The sequence below is a fragment of the Octodon degus genome, unplaced genomic scaffold (genome assembly GCF_000260255.1).
Source record: "Octodon degus isolate 3935 unplaced genomic scaffold, OctDeg1.0 scaffold00203, whole genome shotgun sequence".
Taxonomy (NCBI): domain Eukaryota; kingdom Metazoa; phylum Chordata; class Mammalia; order Rodentia; family Octodontidae; genus Octodon; species Octodon degus.
The window spans coordinates 2,038,344-2,056,020 of record NW_004524779.1 but is presented as its reverse complement, the minus strand read 5'-3'; the positions used below and the strand labels follow the sequence as shown (position 1 = coordinate 2,056,020).

At 40.7% G+C, this 17,677-nt stretch overlaps 1 protein-coding gene, 1 non-coding gene and 1 pseudogene across 2 annotated transcripts in view; 1 reads left to right on the top strand and 2 right to left on the bottom strand.

Annotated features, from left to right (window-relative positions):
• Mccc1 (methylcrotonoyl-CoA carboxylase 1) overlaps positions 1-17,677 on the bottom strand; it is a 75,302-nt gene that overhangs the window by 44,982 nt on the left and 12,643 nt on the right. The window contains exons 4-6 of the mRNA XM_004644561.2: positions 10,796-10,891; positions 810-931; positions 66-213 (exon numbers count right to left, since the gene is read on the bottom strand). Coding sequence (XP_004644618.1) covers positions 66-213; positions 810-931; positions 10,796-10,891 — 366 coding nt within the window. The remainder of the gene's footprint in view (positions 1-65; positions 214-809; positions 932-10,795; positions 10,892-17,677) is intronic.
• On the top strand, positions 1,868-3,316 carry LOC105743994 (annotated as a pseudogene).
• On the bottom strand, positions 15,637-15,743 carry LOC111813601. Its single transcript, XR_002818811.1, has one exon. It is a non-coding gene; the product is annotated as a U6 spliceosomal RNA (small nuclear RNA).

Here is a 17,677-nt window from a genome sequence, read left to right as displayed (position 1 = left end):
TAAGCCCTTCTCAAAAACAAAACAAAACAGAAGAAGTCTGAAAAGACTTGTCCCACCAAACTTACCTTCCCTCCTCCACCTCGAACGGCTTTAATCATGATGGGGTAGCCGATCCTCCCTGCGTGCTGGTGCAGGCATGAGTCAGACTGGTCCTCGCCATGGTAACCTTCCACTACAGGCACCCCAGCTGCAGCCATGAGGGCCTTGGATGTGCTGCGGAGCAGAAACACCAAGGGGCCCCAGTTCTACAAGCTTCTTCATTGGAGAGAAACACAAATGCAGCCCAGCCTATGAATTACCACGGAATTCTTTAAAGGCTCATAGGTAGAGAAAGGAACGCCATCAGATATGATATCAATACACATCTTAAAGTGTCTACTAGCTACTTTTCCTTTCACATATTGGCTCATGCCATGTGATTTTTTGGTCCAAAAAACTAATTAATATATTGAATAGAAATATTAATTTTTTTTTTAGTTTTGGTTTTCTCTTTTTGACACAGGGTCTCACTACATATTCTAGGCTGGCCTTGAACGTGCTATGTAGCCAAGAGTAGCCTCAAACTTATGTTGATCCTTTTTCTTCAGCCTCCTGAGTGCTGGCATTACAGTGTACGCCACCACACCCAGCTACTAACTACTATTATAATACTAATTATTATTATAGAATTATAATTTAATACTCTCTGTAATTCAATGGAGTTATTCCACAGGGCAGATAAGTAACTTATGCCTACAATAAGAAGGTTAAAACAATGACATTAAGAGAGCTATTCCAATCGATCTTCATAAAAAGATCAAAACTCATACCTCTTTATACCCATGTCTCTAATTGCTGATGAAGGAGGACCTATAAAAATAATTCCTTCTTGTTTACAAAGTTCAGCAAATTCCATGTTTTCTGAAAGAAAGCCATATCCTGGATGGATAGCCTAGGAGTAGAAAGAAAATGACGAACTTATCAATTACTTCTTAACAGACAAAGCTCTGTGTTTCTCCAGAGAGGGCCCTCCCACTCTGTGACAGGCACCCTAAGATCACCACCAAAATCTACTTCCAAAGAAAAGTCTGGGACCTCCATACTGAAATCTGGAACCATTACATAAACCAGAAGAGCTTGTCTTTTTTTGTTGTTGTTCTGGGGATTGAATCCAGGGCTTACTTGATAAGTACTGTACCCCTGAGCTATATATACCCCCAGCATTTATATTTCTTTTTGTTGTGGTAATACATGAATAAATTAAAATTTACCATTTAATCTACCCCCCCGCCTTTTTTTAAAAAGAAAATCTCAGGGCCGGGGAGATGGCTCAGTAGAATAAGCGCTTCCCTGGCAAGCACAAGGGTCTGAGTTCAATCCTCAGTTTCATTAAAAAAAAAAAAAAAAAAGAAAAAGAAAGTCTCACTATGCAGTTCCAACTGGCCTTGAACTCACAGCAATCCTCTTATCTCGGCCTCCCAAGCTCTGGGGTCACAGGTGTGCATAAGCCACCAAGCCTTGCTACTTCTAAGTATACAGTGTAGAGGAATTAAGCACATTCCTAAATGCCATGTGACCGTCACCACCACCCATCTGCAAAGTGTTTTATCATCTCAAACATAACTCACATTCCCTCTGACTCCCTAGGCCCTATCACATAAATAGAATCATGCAATATTTGTCCCTCTACATCCAACTTATTCCTCTTAGCACGGTGATTTCAAAGTTTATCCACGTGGTAGCAAGTGTTAGAATTCGACTCCTACTTAAGGCTGAATAGTAGTCTACTGTATGTACAGTCCACACTTTGTTTATTCGCTCACCTATTGATGGACATGTGGGTTATTCAGCTTCTTAGCTACTCGGAATAATGCTGCTATGACCAATGATGTGCAGGTATTTGAGTCCCTCTTTAAACTCCATTAAGTACATACTTGAATTGCGGGATGGTATGGCACAGAACAATTTATATTGTAATTTAAAGAAATATTACTATTGGGGAGAAATGTCAAGGAGCAAAGGGCTTTGGAGAGGTAAGGGAGTTGTCTGTTCCCTCCTCGGATAAGTGGCCTAGAATTGAAATCACGGTATCCCAAAGCTTCTAGAACATGCCAGCACAATAATACCACATTTATCCTCAGGTCACTATAGGCCAATGATATCTTTGCAGAAAGAAAAAGCTTTTAAACAGCAAATAAAAAGTCACATATTAGGGCAAACCACTTGGGTCCCCCTTCTGTTCCTCTCTTAGACAGGAGCTTTCTTTCCCCCAATAAATATATTCTGCTCTTAAGCTCCATTTATTCCTAAAATTCATTCTTTGGTTTTAGAGAACACAAACTCGTCCCAGGTACCTTTCAGATTTCAGAGTACACTGGAGTTACATTTTTCCCTCATATCAAAAGGATAGGTTAGGGCTGGTGAGATGGCTCAGTGGGGGCTGGTGAGATGGCTCAGTGGAGGCTGGTGAGATGGCTCAGTGGTCTAAAACACCTACTTAGAACAAGCTAAGCTAAGCAAAGCACAGGGACCGCGATTCAATCCCCAGCACCACATGCCAGCCAGCCCCGCCCCCTGGTGGGCTGAGCTGGCCACACACACACACACACACACACACACACACACACACACACAATAAATAAATAAATAAATGTTAAAAAAAAAAGTTTCAAAAAAGAGGATGGGTTAAACTCTTCATCTTAGCTTCGGGGATCTGCTCAGACCCAGCCTGGTGATGGGAGTTTGACCAGACAAAAGGAGACAGAACTGTGGCCATTTCCTGCTCTCAGCCAAGCCCCAGGCTCCTGGGTAGACTCGCGCTTCAGCAATAATGGGAACGGGATCAGGGTTCTAGCCGCAGTCTGTATTTATAATGGTGATGTGGAACAAATCCGGCTAGATGCCCAGCATGAATCTGGACAGAGCAGCTCCAAGAGTTCTCACTGTGAGGGCCCCCCTCGCTCACAGACACTACAAGATATTAACAGAGCTTCAGAAGCAGATACACATAGCATTGGAGAAAAGAACAGCGCTCGGTCCAAAAAGGATTACGTTGAGAGAAGGAAAGAAGTTGAAATCACTGTAAAGAAAAACGCACATTGGACATGGGACTGGTCAAGTTGACCAGAAAATCCACCCTTAAAGATTTCCTTGTTAAGCACCCGAAGTGCACAGCTACTCCCAGTACGGGAAACAAGAGTGTGATGAAGAAAGGGGGCATTTTCTCAGCAGCATTTTGGAAGGTTCTTCTTCCATCCCTGCTGCTGTCTCATCTACTAGCCATTGGACTGGGGTCTGCACTGGAATGTGTCTGACAACCTCCACCAGCACTTTCTGATGAAGAACTGGCTCCAGCTTGGCTGAGTGGTGATTCGTTCCTGAGCTTGGACAGCTCACTTGAAGAACTATCGCGATAGTTGAGTGGCTGCACCGCTTGTCTATCCTGCACGTCCTGTGTTTCTGATTAATAAAAGAACAGACACTAAAAGCACACTGATCTATACTTATACTTATGGGATCAATTAATAAGCATGACAGACTAATACCTACTGTAAGAATTTGGAGATAAATTTTCTTTCTTTTTTTTTTTTTTGGCGGAACCAGGGATTGAACTCAGGCCCTTGCGCTTGCCAGGGAAGCGCTTATTCCACTGAGCCATCTCCCCGGCCCATGGAAATAAATTTTCTTTGGAAATAAAGTAGAAATAAATAGTACACATAATTTTAATATACTAGTCATGATGTACATAGTATTTAAAAATGCCTAACTATAATTCAGTTAAAATACTTTATTTCAAAGAATGAATAACATTGATATTAAAATCACTACACTGCTGGGCATGGTGGCACGTGTCTATAATCCCAGCACTTGGGAGGCTGAGGCAGGAGCATGGCTGTGGGTTCGAGTCCAACATGAACTGCACAGTGAGATCCTGCCTCAAAATAACCAAACAAAAACTAAAGTGTTTCCCAAAAGAAATATCATGGCCTTATACTTACACTATTGCAGAACGTTTCATTTAGATGGATGCAGATTATCTGTAAAGACCACTTAACTATATAAATTGTTCTTAAGGAAGAGAGAATAAATTCTGAGTGGGTGCACGGAGCTGCTGCTTTTCCAGTTAGGACCCTAGTGAGTGACCTTGGGCGTCAGTTTCCTGATGAAGGCATTTATTCACTATCTTCTTATTGTGCTCTACTTTTCTGTACTCTTAAAATTAGCTTTATTGTAAGCCAATCTGTATCTACTTTTGGAAGACTGGAAATAGAAAAAATAAATGATTGCCAAATAAAAAAAAAAAGCCACAAATTAAAGTGTGTATGTGTTGGACATGGTGGCCCACACGCAATCCCACAATCTGGAGGCTGAGGCAGAGGGACAAGTTTGAGGCCAGCCTGGGCTATAGAATAAGACCCTGTCTTAAAATAAATAAGTGAATTAAATTAGTAAAGTTTATATAGCCAGTGGCAAACAACTGCAATCCCAGTACTTAGGAGGCTGAGGCAAGAGGATCACAGAGAGGTTCAAGGCCAGCCTGACCTACAGAATAAGACCCTGTCTTTTAAAAATTAATTAATTACTTGGGAAGCTGTAAATAGGTGGATCACTATGAGTCTGATCTAGTAGTGAGACCCTGAACACCCTGGAGACCCTTCCCTAAAATACAAAAAAAAAAAAATAAAATGAATAAAATAAAAATTAATTAAGTCTATATACACTTAATGCAGTGGTTGCAAACCCATGGCACGTGTGCCACAGTGGTCTGTTTCTATCATTGAAAACTCTAAAAAGCTCTCCATCAGCTTTAGTGTTTTTACTCTCATTTACATTTTGACAAAGGGTCTCACTATGCAGTTGAGGACGGCTTTTGCATTCATTCAGCAGTACAGTTGTCTGAGTGTTTCTGCAACTGGAACACACCAGTATATTCTAGAAACACTCACAGCCCTACTGCTAAATAAGTTCAAAGGACGGATCAAAATTAAAGCGTGAGCTTGAGATGTCTGGGAAACTCACAGGAGTAGAAAAACCCACGTGTCATGTCTGTGATAGCAACAATCACGTTTTGCTGTCAGTTTGAAGTTTCAAAGTTCAACTTTTAGTATTTTCTATGAATGGTCAAACACTTAGGCTCTGCAGAGTGAAAGAGCTCCATAAGCCAATCTTCTCTTGTGTGTGTGTGTGTGTGTGTGTGTGTGTGTGGTACAGGGATTGAACTCAGGATCTTGTACTTGCCAGGTAAAGTGCTTATTCTACTGAGCTATCTCCCCGGCTCCTATTTGCCCTGTTGTTGTTTTTTAAAGGAAACGATTTTGCAATAAGTATTAAACATTTAAAATATACATCCCTCAATGATTGTTTTGTTTTTGAGTTTCAATTTATAGAACATAACACTCCCCTATTCTGAGCTGATGAATTTAGTAACTTACAGAGTACACACTATTATTGCAATCAATTTTTAGAACACTTCCATCAGTCAAAAATGTTCCCAGGTGTCTGTTTGCAGTCAACCAGTCCCTCAATTATCAGACTCATAACTACCAAGGGGCTGTCTGTAGTTTTGCTCTTTAAAATGTTCATAAAAATGCACTCATACAGTACATAGTCTTATGTGTTTGGTTTCTTTTCTTTCTTCTTCTTCTTCCATTTTTTTGAGACAGTGTCTTGCTATGTAGTTCAGGCTGGCCTTGAACTCACTGTGTAGCTTAGGCTGGCGATCCTCCTGCCTCAGCCTCCTGAGTGCTAGGATTACAGGTGTGCACTAGCACGGCTAGCTTGTCAGTCTTCTTGATCTTATCCCATTCTAGAGGCTGTGGAGTGGTACTGCACTTTGTAAGTATCACTGAGATATAACAACCAATATAAATCACACACAACACATATACAAGAGAAATCACCCAGCGGGACGATTTCTTAGTAGATTCAGAGTTGTGCAGCCATCACTACAATCTATGATACTGAGTAAAATTTAATGATTACAGGTTTTTTATCACCTCAACAAGAAGCCATATATCTTTTAGCAGCCATTCTCACTCCCACAGATCTGCTTTTTTTTTTGGTGGTTGTTGTTGTATTTTAGGGAAGGGTCTCCAGGGTGTTCAGGGTCCCACTGCATAGATTAGACTCATAGTGATCCGCCTGTTTACAGCCTCCCAAGAGCTAGGATTACAGGCGCCCAGTCTCAATGTCTCCACGTGCCCCAGGGGCGGGGCTGATGCAGCAGGCCTGGGGATCAAACCTCTGGCCCCCGAGCCTGCTTGCAGGCGCTTTAATCCGCTGAGCTATTTCGCTGGCCCTAAGATTGTCATTCTATAAATTTTAATTTATATTTCTTTCCCAGGAGGTTAACCATGTTAAACATCTTTTAATGGGTTTGTGAGCCATCCGTGTATTTTATTTTAATGTTTAAGTATTTATTCAAACATTTTCCCATTAAATTGTATCATCTGCCCTATTACCAACTTGCAAATATAACTTTTACACATTCTGGACACACGTTCTTTGTTTTGAGTTTTGCATTTGAGATAGGGTCTCACTACGTAGTCCAGGCTGGCTTTGAACTCACTACATAGCCTTGAACTCTGTAACAATCCTCCTGCCTCAACATCCCAGATGCTGGGATTACAAAAATGTGCTAACCATGCCTGTTATAAGTTCTATTGAATCCATGCTCTGCAAATCTTTTTTCAGGTATATATATATATATATATATATATTGCAAACATATCTAATTTCTCCAGCACTATTTGCTGAGAAAATTATCCTTTCACCTATGAAACCATTTTAGTATCTTATTTAAAAATCAATTGATTATATATGTGTTTGGTTTTATACTTTTTTCTATTTTATCAACTTACACATTTATCTTTATGTCAACACTACACTATTTAGATTCCTATAATTTTTTAATGAGTAATAAGCCATAATCTAAGCCCAATCAATGTTTGCCTTTTCAAAACTCTTGTGGCTATCTACTAGATTATTTGGCTATTTTAGGATCAACTTATCCACTTCTACAGAAAATAGTGGGATTTTGATAAAGAGATCAAACAGGGTGAGGGGTGTAGCTCAAAGGTAGAATGCCAGCCTAGCATGTGTGGGGCCTTAGGTTTGATTTCCAACATGGAGAGAGTAGAGGGAGGGAGGGAGGGAAAGAGGGAGGAAAGGGGGGGAGGGAGGGAGGGAGGGAGAGAGAGAGAGAGACAGACAGACAGACAGACAGACAGACAGACAGACAGCAGACAGACACATACAGACAGATGGGGGGAGGGAAGGGAAGGAAGAGAAGATGGGAGAGGAGGGGAGGAGAAGGGAGAAGAGGAGAGAGGAGATAAAGAAAAACACTGAGGTTAACTTGGAAAAACCTGCCATATTAGCACCTTGATCTATTTTCGCTGATTGGATTCATATTTGAGCCTCAGTGATGCTAGTGTAATTCCACCTAAACTTCCAGAACGCTCAGTGCTCACTCCCCTGGGCTACACAGATACCTAATTTGGTGGCCTCATCAATGGACTAGATATATCTAAGCTAAAAAGAAAACCAACGGCTGGAGAGACAGTTTAGTAGAATAAGCAGTTGCCTGACAAGCACAGGGTCCTGAGTTCAATCCCCAGTACTGGAAAAAGAAAAAAGAAAACCAGCTACTTGCTTGTGAAAATAAAACTACACTGCAAATGCCAAGAATATTTTCGGGGAGTTCATGCCTTTAAATTGGTCTGTCCTGCTGCTGTGGCTTGGAGCACGTGTCCCCCAAAGTCTGGGGGTTAAAAAGGTGTGGGCGCCTGTTTGTGGTGACACTGGATGGTGGCACAACTTTAAAGTGTAAATAGATCGCTCATGCCTCTGCTTAAAATCTTCCCAAACCTAGTGGCATGAAATACAAACTCTGGTCACGTCCTCAATCAGTGACGGCGAACCTTTTAGAAACAGCACCCAAACTGCAACCCAAAGCCCTCTTACTTACTGCGAGGCGCCAAGTAGCATCTTAAAAGAAACACAGAGCTTTCAACGTTACAAACAACTTTTCACTGGAAGGCGAAAGCTTGTATTTGGCGTGTTTTAGCCAAATCAGTTTATGTGATCTTTGCTCGAGTATGCGCGCTGCTGATGACTCCACGGCCCCTGGCTGGCGGGCTCAGCTCCGCACCGACAGGGGGGCTCCGCGTGCCCGCTGCGGCACGCGTTCCATGGTTCGGCACTGCTGCCTTGATGACGCTGTCTGTCCCCGCCTTTCTGAGCTTCCTTGCCCCCTACAGTTTTTCCCGTGTCAACTCCACGCCCAGCCTTCCTCGCTGTGCTTGGACCTTGGGCTCAGCTCTGCTGGGTGGGATTCACTTAGGCTCTGCCAGTAGGTTTTCTAGGAAAACCAGAAGGAGGGACAGCTTCGTCATCCCTGAGCGGTGCGCACAGTAGTGTGTTCAGGGTTGCAGCGTGGGGGAAGCCCCACATCCAGCTTCTGCCAGGGCCCTACAGCCTGCCAGGGCCCTGCATGCACAGGCCTAGGGGCAGCCCCACAGCCTCTTCCCCAGGCCTGGGGATGGGTGGCAGCTTCACCACAGAATTCCAAGAGAACCTTCACCGTGTTCAGCCTCCTCAGGCAGGTGAAACTAATTCCGAAATTAAGTTCCTTCTGTTGAAACAGCAGACCCAGTGACACAGTGCCTCACTGCCTTTACCCCAACCACAAATAACTTTTTTTTTCCTAAGAGTCTCTGCTACGCAACTCAGGCTGGCCTTGAACACACTGTGTAACAGCCCAGGGTGGCCTTGAACTTGTAGCAACCCTCCTGCCTCAGCTTCCCGAGTGCTGGGCTACACCATCACACCCGGAAGGTGTGAGCCACCACAACTGGATCCGAAAGATTTTGTTCACTGAGCACCACGCTTGCTTTCAGCTCAGTCGTGACAGTTTCCCCGGCACCTTCATTCTCAAGTCCCTCGCATGGCATGGCTGTCTCCTCCTGGTCACTCGGGTCCCTATTCAGCTGTCCTCTTCCGCCCACCCTATTTTAAGAACTACCTCCTACCTAGGCTTCATTCCCTTTGCCTGTTTCACAGGCTTCCCAACAAATATACTGTTTAAGTGTTTCCTGCCTGTCTCATCTACCCCAGTGCAGCCCGTGGGGAGGAAATCTGTCTTCCTCACTCATCCCCCCACCATTTCGACATGAGCACAGAGAAGCGCAATCTGCGCTGGCTAAGAGAACAAGTGGGGAGAGGGAAAAGACAATTTGAGGCAGCTGAAACCATATAACCAAGTGTACAGGAGACAAAACAATCAAAAAAGTATATTATAGTTTAATGAATGTAGGGCCAGGAAGATAGCTCAGTAGAATAAGCGCCTGCCTGGCAAGCGCAGGGTCCTGAGTTCAATCCCCAGGACCACAAATATAAATAATAGAAATAAAAAAGAATGGAAAACCAGACCTAGTAGTATACACCTATAATCCCACCTACTCAGAAGGCTGAGGAAGGAGGACTGCCCCAAATTAAGGCCAGCCTAGGCTATGTAGTAAGTTTAAAGCCAGCCTGAACTACATAGTGAGAGCCTGTCTCAGGAAAAAAAAGGAAGGGGTATGGATAGAAGATAATAAAATATATTTAAGAAATGTTTACTTGCTGGGTATGGTAGCACATGCCTGTAATCTCAACCCTGAGAAGCCATGGCAGAAAGATTGCAAGTTTGAGCTGGGCCTGGGCAACTGAGCAAGATATGTTTCAAAACATAAAAACTTTCAACATTCTCAAAAGTCTGGGGCTGGGGAGAAAGCTCGGAGATCTAAGTGCCTGCCCGGCAAGCACAAGAACTCGGGTTTGATCCCTGGTATCATATGCCATGCTGGCCCTGAACCACAAGTGCACTGTGTCAGCCACCTAGACTGGGTGTGGTAGTTCATGCCTGTAATCCCAGTGCCAGGCTAGGAAGGCTGAGACAGAAGGATCACTACAAGTCTGAGCTGCATAGCAAGACACTACCAAATAAATAAATACATAATAAAATTAATTAATTATTTTTAAAGTCTGGCAGTGTGGTTCAGTGTGCAGGCCATGGGTTCACCCCAGTATCAGACAAAAGAAAAGCTCATCCAGTATATAGAAAGCTGCAGTAAGAGATTTAAAAGAAGAGAAATGGGCTGAGACTCAAAACTCCAGATGAGAAATAGTAAGATTTGGCAGTGTGATAAAAAAGAACTCTAAAGATATTTCAATGAAAGCCAACACAGTGGGCTCCTATCTCATTTTGAAGGATGAAAGATACAATAATATCAAAGTTTCAAGTCAGGGACGATAGAAAACCAGGTCCTAGGGGATCCTAGGATGAGACTGGAAGTGAAAGGGGAAAATATGTCTCTTTTGATTGTTTTTTGTTTCATAATTTAGAATACCATCTGACTCTCCCAAAGTGTTTGATGTTCCTAGTATTGGTTCTTCAAGGTAGAAGAGCTGAATACTTAGTTTTAATTTATAGCTTAGACCCTCCCCCTATTTTTTTTTTTATTTATTTCTCCCAAGATCTAAAATATAAAGGGATGCCAGGCAGGGTGGCACAGGTGTCACACACTTATAATCCCAACCCTTGCATTGGTGAGACTTCAAGGTCAGCTTCACTCAATAAATCTCAGTTATATAGTGAGATCCTTTCTCAATCAATCAGTCAATCAAGTACACAGGTTCAGTAAGGTAGAGAGGCTGAGGAATGAGAAGGGACATTCCAAGTTTTCAATGACAACAGTCAAATGTAAAATTTGTAACTTTGGGTAAATCATACAAAACATTTCTTCTGCATTGTAAATATTTCCAGAACTCTTACCTGTGCAGCAGAGATTTTGGCCACTTGGATGATTTTCTCCATAGAGAGGTAGCTCTGCTGAGAGGGAGCTGGGCCGATGGGATAGGCTTCATCTGCCTGTTTAAGAAAGATTACATGCATAATCTCAAAGAATTGGGGGAAAAAAATCCTAAAATTCATTTGGAACCAGAAGAAACCTTGAATAGCAAAGGTAATTCTGGGCAACAAAGGCAAGGCACAGGGTAGCCCAATCCCTGACTTGAAATTAAACTACAAAGTTATTGCAATAAAAAGTGTGGTACTGGCAAAAAGACCTGAGAATCAGTGGAACAGATTAGAAGATGCAGAAATAACACCAGACATACTCAGCCACCTTATCTTTGACAAAGGGTCCGAACACATTCTCTGGAACAAAGAGCCTCTTTAATAAATGGTGATGGAAAAACTGGCTCTGCTGATACCAGAGATTAAAACTAGACCCATATCTTTCACCATGCATTAAACTAAATTCAAAATGGACCAAAGATCTAAATATTAAAACAGAAACATCAAATCTGGTGCAAACTACAAATGGTAAAACTCTTGAAGATATTGGTGTAGGCAACCTCTTTATGAATAAAACCCTGATAGCGTAGGAACTATCAAAAGAATCAACAACTGGGATCTCATCTTATTAAAAAGCTTTTGCACAGCAAGAGAAACCATCAACAGAGTCAAAAGACAATGTACAACCAGGAAAAAATGTTTGCCAGTTATTTTTCAGACAAAATAACTGTTATAAGAACCTATAAAGAACTAAAAAAAAAAAAAATTGGACCTCCCAATTTAAAGATCCAATCCAAAAATGGGCATCTGAGATGAACACTGATAGACTCTGGCCCTGGTATGAATTGCTGAATTATTATGGTGGTCATCCAATATGGCTGAAGTCCTTAAATACAACAGCTCATCTTCCCAGAGCCCACCTCCCTGATTCTTCTCCAACTCAGCCCAGGGTGCTCTTTCCTTTCACGTTTCCCACCACCTCAGGGAAGGTCCCAGTCAGCTCCAGGGATATCTGAACATCCCGCTCAAACCCTACCCCTGGCAAAAGGCCAAAAAGCCTCAGCCTCCCTTTGTTCCAATCCAGAGAATTCCTTATCTTCCCAAATTCTCTCCTGTCCTCGAAGATAATGAAGCCCCTTTCCCTTTATAATAAAATCCCTTTCCCTTTTTCCTTCTGCCTGTTTCTCTGCTGTGACACAGTCAAAACCTATCAAATACATACTTCTCAGATGAAGAAATACGAACAGCAAATCAATACATGAAGGAATGTTCGATATCACTGGCCATTCAAGAGATGCAAATTAAGAAAGACTCTTTTTTTGGGGGGGGGCTGGCTCAGGCTGCCTTAAGGGCGGGTATGGTGTGGCATGTGGTGCTGGGGAGTGAACTGCAGTTCCTTGCCCTTGACTGATCTTGCTCAAGAAGGCACTTTATATGAAACACGGGTGTTTCATATAAACATGCATGTTTATAGTAACACAATTTGCAATCGCAGAATATTGGAAGCAACCAAATGCCAATCAACCAAGAGATGGATAAAAAAGATTTGGAATACTTTTATACAATGGAGTATTAAGCCATAAACAAAGATAAACTGGAAACATTTATAGGTAAATGAATACAACTCAGGCCCATACATACAAGTGAAATAAATGAGACTCATATGTGCAAACACAGCCTTGTCTCCCTAGTGTGGGAGGATGAAGCAGCAAATGAGATATTATAAATGTATATTAATTCTGGGAATGATGTCATGCTAGCCTTCCAAAATGTTATCTTTCTTTTCAAAATTATTTTATGATTTCAAGTCTTTTGAATTTTCATAGAAAATTGTTATCTTCAAGTGTTTCACCTTAAAATTTTCTTTAAAATTTTAATTTCCCTGTAATGTTTTCTATATATAGGTCTTATAAATTTTTCTGGTGAGACATCACTAATATACATATATATTAGGGTCTTTCCTCAACATCACTTTTTTTCTCATTATTAACTACTGAAAATCAACAATTATATAGAAAATTAAAAATTTTAGACAAATAATGATGTAGATGTGAAAGATATGATATAGACAGTGAATTTTAGAAAAATATTTCTGAAATGAATACATGAGATTAATAACAGATTGCATAGTGTAAAAAATTTACAAGCTTAAACAAATATAACAATAAAAATTGTCTAAAGTAAACATGAGGCCTGCCAAATAGCTCAGTGGATTAAAGCACCTGCAAGCAGGCTCAGGGGCCGGGGGTTCAATCCCCTGGCCTGCCTTGCTGGCCCTGACACTGAGATTGCAATTGAGACTGGGCATGGTGGCACACACCTGTAATCCCAGCTCCAATCAAGTAGTGAAATCCCGAACACCCTGTAGACCCTTCCCTAAAGAGAGAGAGACAGACAGAGAGAGAGAGAGAGAGAGAGAGGAGCAAGTGGGTAAGAAACTAGACTTATTTAAAGGACTGAAAAAAAAATCTGTCTTCATTGAATTTTATACTTAGCAAACATACCTTTGAAAACTAAAAGCAAAATATTTTCCAGTTATAGGAACTCGAAACATTCTAATACCTGCAGACGTAGCATACAGAAAACAACAAAGATCTTAATCCAGAAGGCAAGAGAAGTTGCTAGATGGTCCTAGATAAAAAATAAAGGGCTCTCAAAATGGTAGTTATGTAGGATTATGTAAAATATAATTATATTAGACGAACTCATTTAAAAGGTCATTGAAGGGGCTGGGGAGATGGCTCAGTGGAATAAGCACTTCCCTGGCAAGTGCAAGGGCCTGAGTTCAATCCCTAGTTCCGCAAAAAAAAAAAAAAGTCATTGAAGATTTCCACAAAACAGTACCAATCTTGTCAGGTTATATACATATTTGTGTGTGTATAAAAGACAAGAAAGAACTAATATAAAGTCAATGGAAAATGGAAACATACTTTTTAAAGTTTCTAATACTAGAAGAAAATATCATACCATGTCTTATAAGTAGATTGTAAGTCAAAGAAACAGTATAAATCATAAAACAGAAATTAAAAAATTTTCAGAAAATTAAATATTAATTCAAAATTAAATATTTCAAAATAATATTTAAAAATTAAAATTAAATTGTGAGTCCAACTAAGAGGCCAGAATGTAGTGTATCATATGTATGAATCTGTGATCAATTCAGAGTACTCACACAGTACTTGCTTAGGTTAATATAGACAAAAACATGAACTAAGAAAAACTTTTCATGATAGTAAAGAATTACTATGAATAAAACATAACAAAAATACTGGAATGGCAAATATATGACCAACATTTCTAACAGTTTGGGGATAGGATATCGCATAAAGTTCTAGTATGTGGTGGATGTAGACAGTGTCCATGACGCTTACTGGTGGCCAGGTGGTGGTCAGGTGTCACTTGAGGGACTGAGCTACTGTTATTTCCTTGATATCCACCCTGTAGACCCTGACAGAATCATGACCCATAGGGTGCAGGAGAAGTCCGTTTGTAGAGTGTGCTGATGGAAACATTTTGCTGCTGCATACAAAAGAATAACTGAAAAACTGCTGTTGAATACCTCTTTCTCCTGTGTTTAACTGTTTGCCCTATTTGATGGGTTCTTCCCATTCTCATTCATTGCTTTTGCTATTCTAGGTCTCTTCTTGGTCCAAATGAATTTTAGGATTGTTTTCTCTAATTATGTGAGATATGCTAGTGGTATTTTAATCAGGATTGCATTAAATCTTTATAACAGTTTTGGAAGTATGGCCATGTTCACTATGTTGGTTCTTCCTACCCAAGAGCAAGGGATATCTTTCCATTTTCTGATATTCTATTTAATTGTGTGTGTGTGTGTGTGTGTGTGTGTGTGCACTCCTGGAATCAAATTCAGGACCTTGTGCTTGCCAGGCAAGTGCTGTACCACTGAGCTGTATCTCCAGCCCCAATTTCCTTTTTTTGGAGTACTGTACTTTTTTTCTTTGTTTTTAAGAGTAGGAAGAATTTATTGAGAAAAAGACAGCTTGTTTGAGAGGGACAGAAAGGAAGCCAGAAGATGGGTTGCCTCTATACTTGTTAATGTGGAGGTCTTTTACTCCCTTTCATTGATTCCTAGATATTCCATTTCTGGATGCTATTGTGGCCTATGGACGTACCACTCACTCTCAATGCACCCAATCTCATCTGGATGCTATTGTGAAAGGTATAGCTTCCCTAATTTGTCTCTTGATGAGTTTGTTATTTGTGCATAGGAATGCTATTGATGGGATGTTAACTTTGTATCCAGCTATGCTACTGAATTTGGTTATTAAATCTAGAAGTCATTTGGTGGAGTTTTGGGGAGGTCTATGTAGAGTTTCATTATCATCTGCAAATAATGATAATTTAACTTCTTCCTTTCTTATATTTATTCCTTTTCTTTCTTTTGTATAATTGTTCCAACCAATATTTCTAGAACAATTTTTTAATCTTTCATTTATTTACTTATTTATTTGGTACAGGGAGGATTCCACTATGCAGCTGGGACATGTAGTGATCCCCGTCTCAGCCTCCCCAGCACTGGGATTACAGGCATGCACTGCCACACCTGGTTTCGGTGGCCAGCATGGTATACCCAGGGTTCCTGGGTCAGCATGGCATGCGGTACTGAGAATCAAACTGGGGTCCTTGCACTTGCCAGGCCAGTGTTTAGACCACCAGGCTATTTCCCCAGCCCTCTATAACTATTTTGAATAACAGTAGTGAAAAGTTTACACATCCTTGTCTCATTTCCCACTTTAGAGTGACACTTTTCAGTTTTTCATCATTCAGTATGATTTTCTTTCTTTCTTCTTCTTTTTAATGTGGAACGCTTCATGAATTTGCGTGTCATCCTTGCGCAGGGTCCATGCTAATCTTCTCTGTATTGTTGCAATTTTAGTATATATGCTGCCGAAGCAAGCACATTCAGTATGATTTTCGCTGTTGCTTTGTCATACATGGTGTATCTTTCAGTGATTTACTACAGAAACAGACCTAATCAAATATATACAAAATATATAACACATTTCAAGGTTGGCTTAGGATGGCCACCCACAGAGTCAGATGAAGAAGCACACAGAGGGTGTCTGCACCCTGGACACTGCAAGACTCAGTCCCCAGTCTGCTGCCCACTGCAGTGTGCTGTGCAAATCTATATCAGGAGGCCCACGGGTCTGTGATGGAAGGTTTAAAAGTCTACACTGGAAGGCTGAAAGATATGCACCAGAAGCTGAAGAGTCTATTATGGAAGCCAAGGAGTCTACACTGGAAGCCAAGAGATGATGTCCAAGCTGCAGGTGAAGAAGGGAGCTCCTCTAAAGAACAGAAACAGATCTGCCCTTTGCTTTATACCATCCATGTGATGAGCCACTTAGGGTGGGTCTTCTCCATCTTAGGGAATAGAACAGCTGAGCTGATTTACTTAGACTTCTCTTAACTTCTCAAATTAATCCATCATTATAGATGGGTTTTATCAAATTGAGATAAAGACCATCTATTCCAATTTTCTGTGGAGTTCTTAACATGAATTGGTGTTAAACTTTGCAAATGATTTTTCTGCATCTACTGAAATGATCATATGATTTTTGTCCCTGGTTCTGTTAATATATTGCATTGCACTGATTGACTCGCATATGTTGAACTATCCCTGCATCTCTGGGATAAATCTAAGTTGTAATCTTACTGGCAATTTTTTTTTTTAATGACTTGCTGCATTCTGTTTGCCAGTATCTTACTGAGGATTTTTGCATCTATGTCCATTAGAGAAATTAGCCTGTATTTCTCACTTTTGGTTGGATCGTCTCTGGTTTTGGTGTTTGGGTAATGACTGATTCCAGGGTTGAATCTGGGGTTATTGTTTCTGTCTTAGTTACTCTTTTCTCGTTGCTGGGACAAATACCCGATACCCAAAATGAAGGAAGGAAAGGTTTATTTAGCTCACAGTTACTGGAGGTTTCAATCCATATTCAGCTGGGTCCAATGCAGAGCAGCACACAGCAGAAAGCAAACTTTCATGGTGGTGACAAAGAGCAAGAGCACAAGGGAAGAGTAGCTAGCTTCTCTTCCTACCTTACATTGTAAAGCAAACTACCTGCCCCAGGGCGGGTGCAGCATCCACACCCACAGTAATCAATCACAAACTCCAGAAGCTACCCCAAGACTGCATGAGGCTTTGGGGGGACACCTAGACACAAACCATAACAGCTTCCCTTTCAATTTTATTAAAGAGTTTGAGAAGCAGTGGCATTAGGTCTTCTCTAAATTTATTGTAGAATTCAACAGCGAATCTGTGAGGGCTTGGGCTTTTCTTTGTTGTTAGGTTTTCAATTATATCTCCAACTTCATTGACTTATATTGGTTTATTTTAAACTTTTATATCTTCTTGTTTCAGTTTTGGTAATTAATATGTGTCTACAAATCTGCCCTTTTCTATGTTTTCCATTTTATTAGAATAAAAGTTCTCCAGATAGGTATAGATGATCTTTCGGATTTCTAAAGGATAGGTTGTGATTTAGCCCTTTCATTCCTACTTGCATGTATTCAAGCCTTTCCTTCCCTTTCATTGATAAGCTAAGCTAAGGGTTTCTAATTTTGTTTAATGTTTCAAAGAACCAACACTTTGACTCATTGACTCTTTGTTTTTGTTGGTTGTTTTAGTGTCCATTGTATTAATTTCTCCTCTGATCATTATAATGTCCTCCCTCCTACAACCTTGGGGCTTAACTTATTTTTTTCTACAAGCTTGAGGTTAAACATTTAATTGTTTATTTGAGCTTTTAATAGGGGTATTCATTGCTATAATTCAGGTATGTTGTATTGGCATAATTGTTGAACTGTAGAAACTGTCTAATTTCTTCT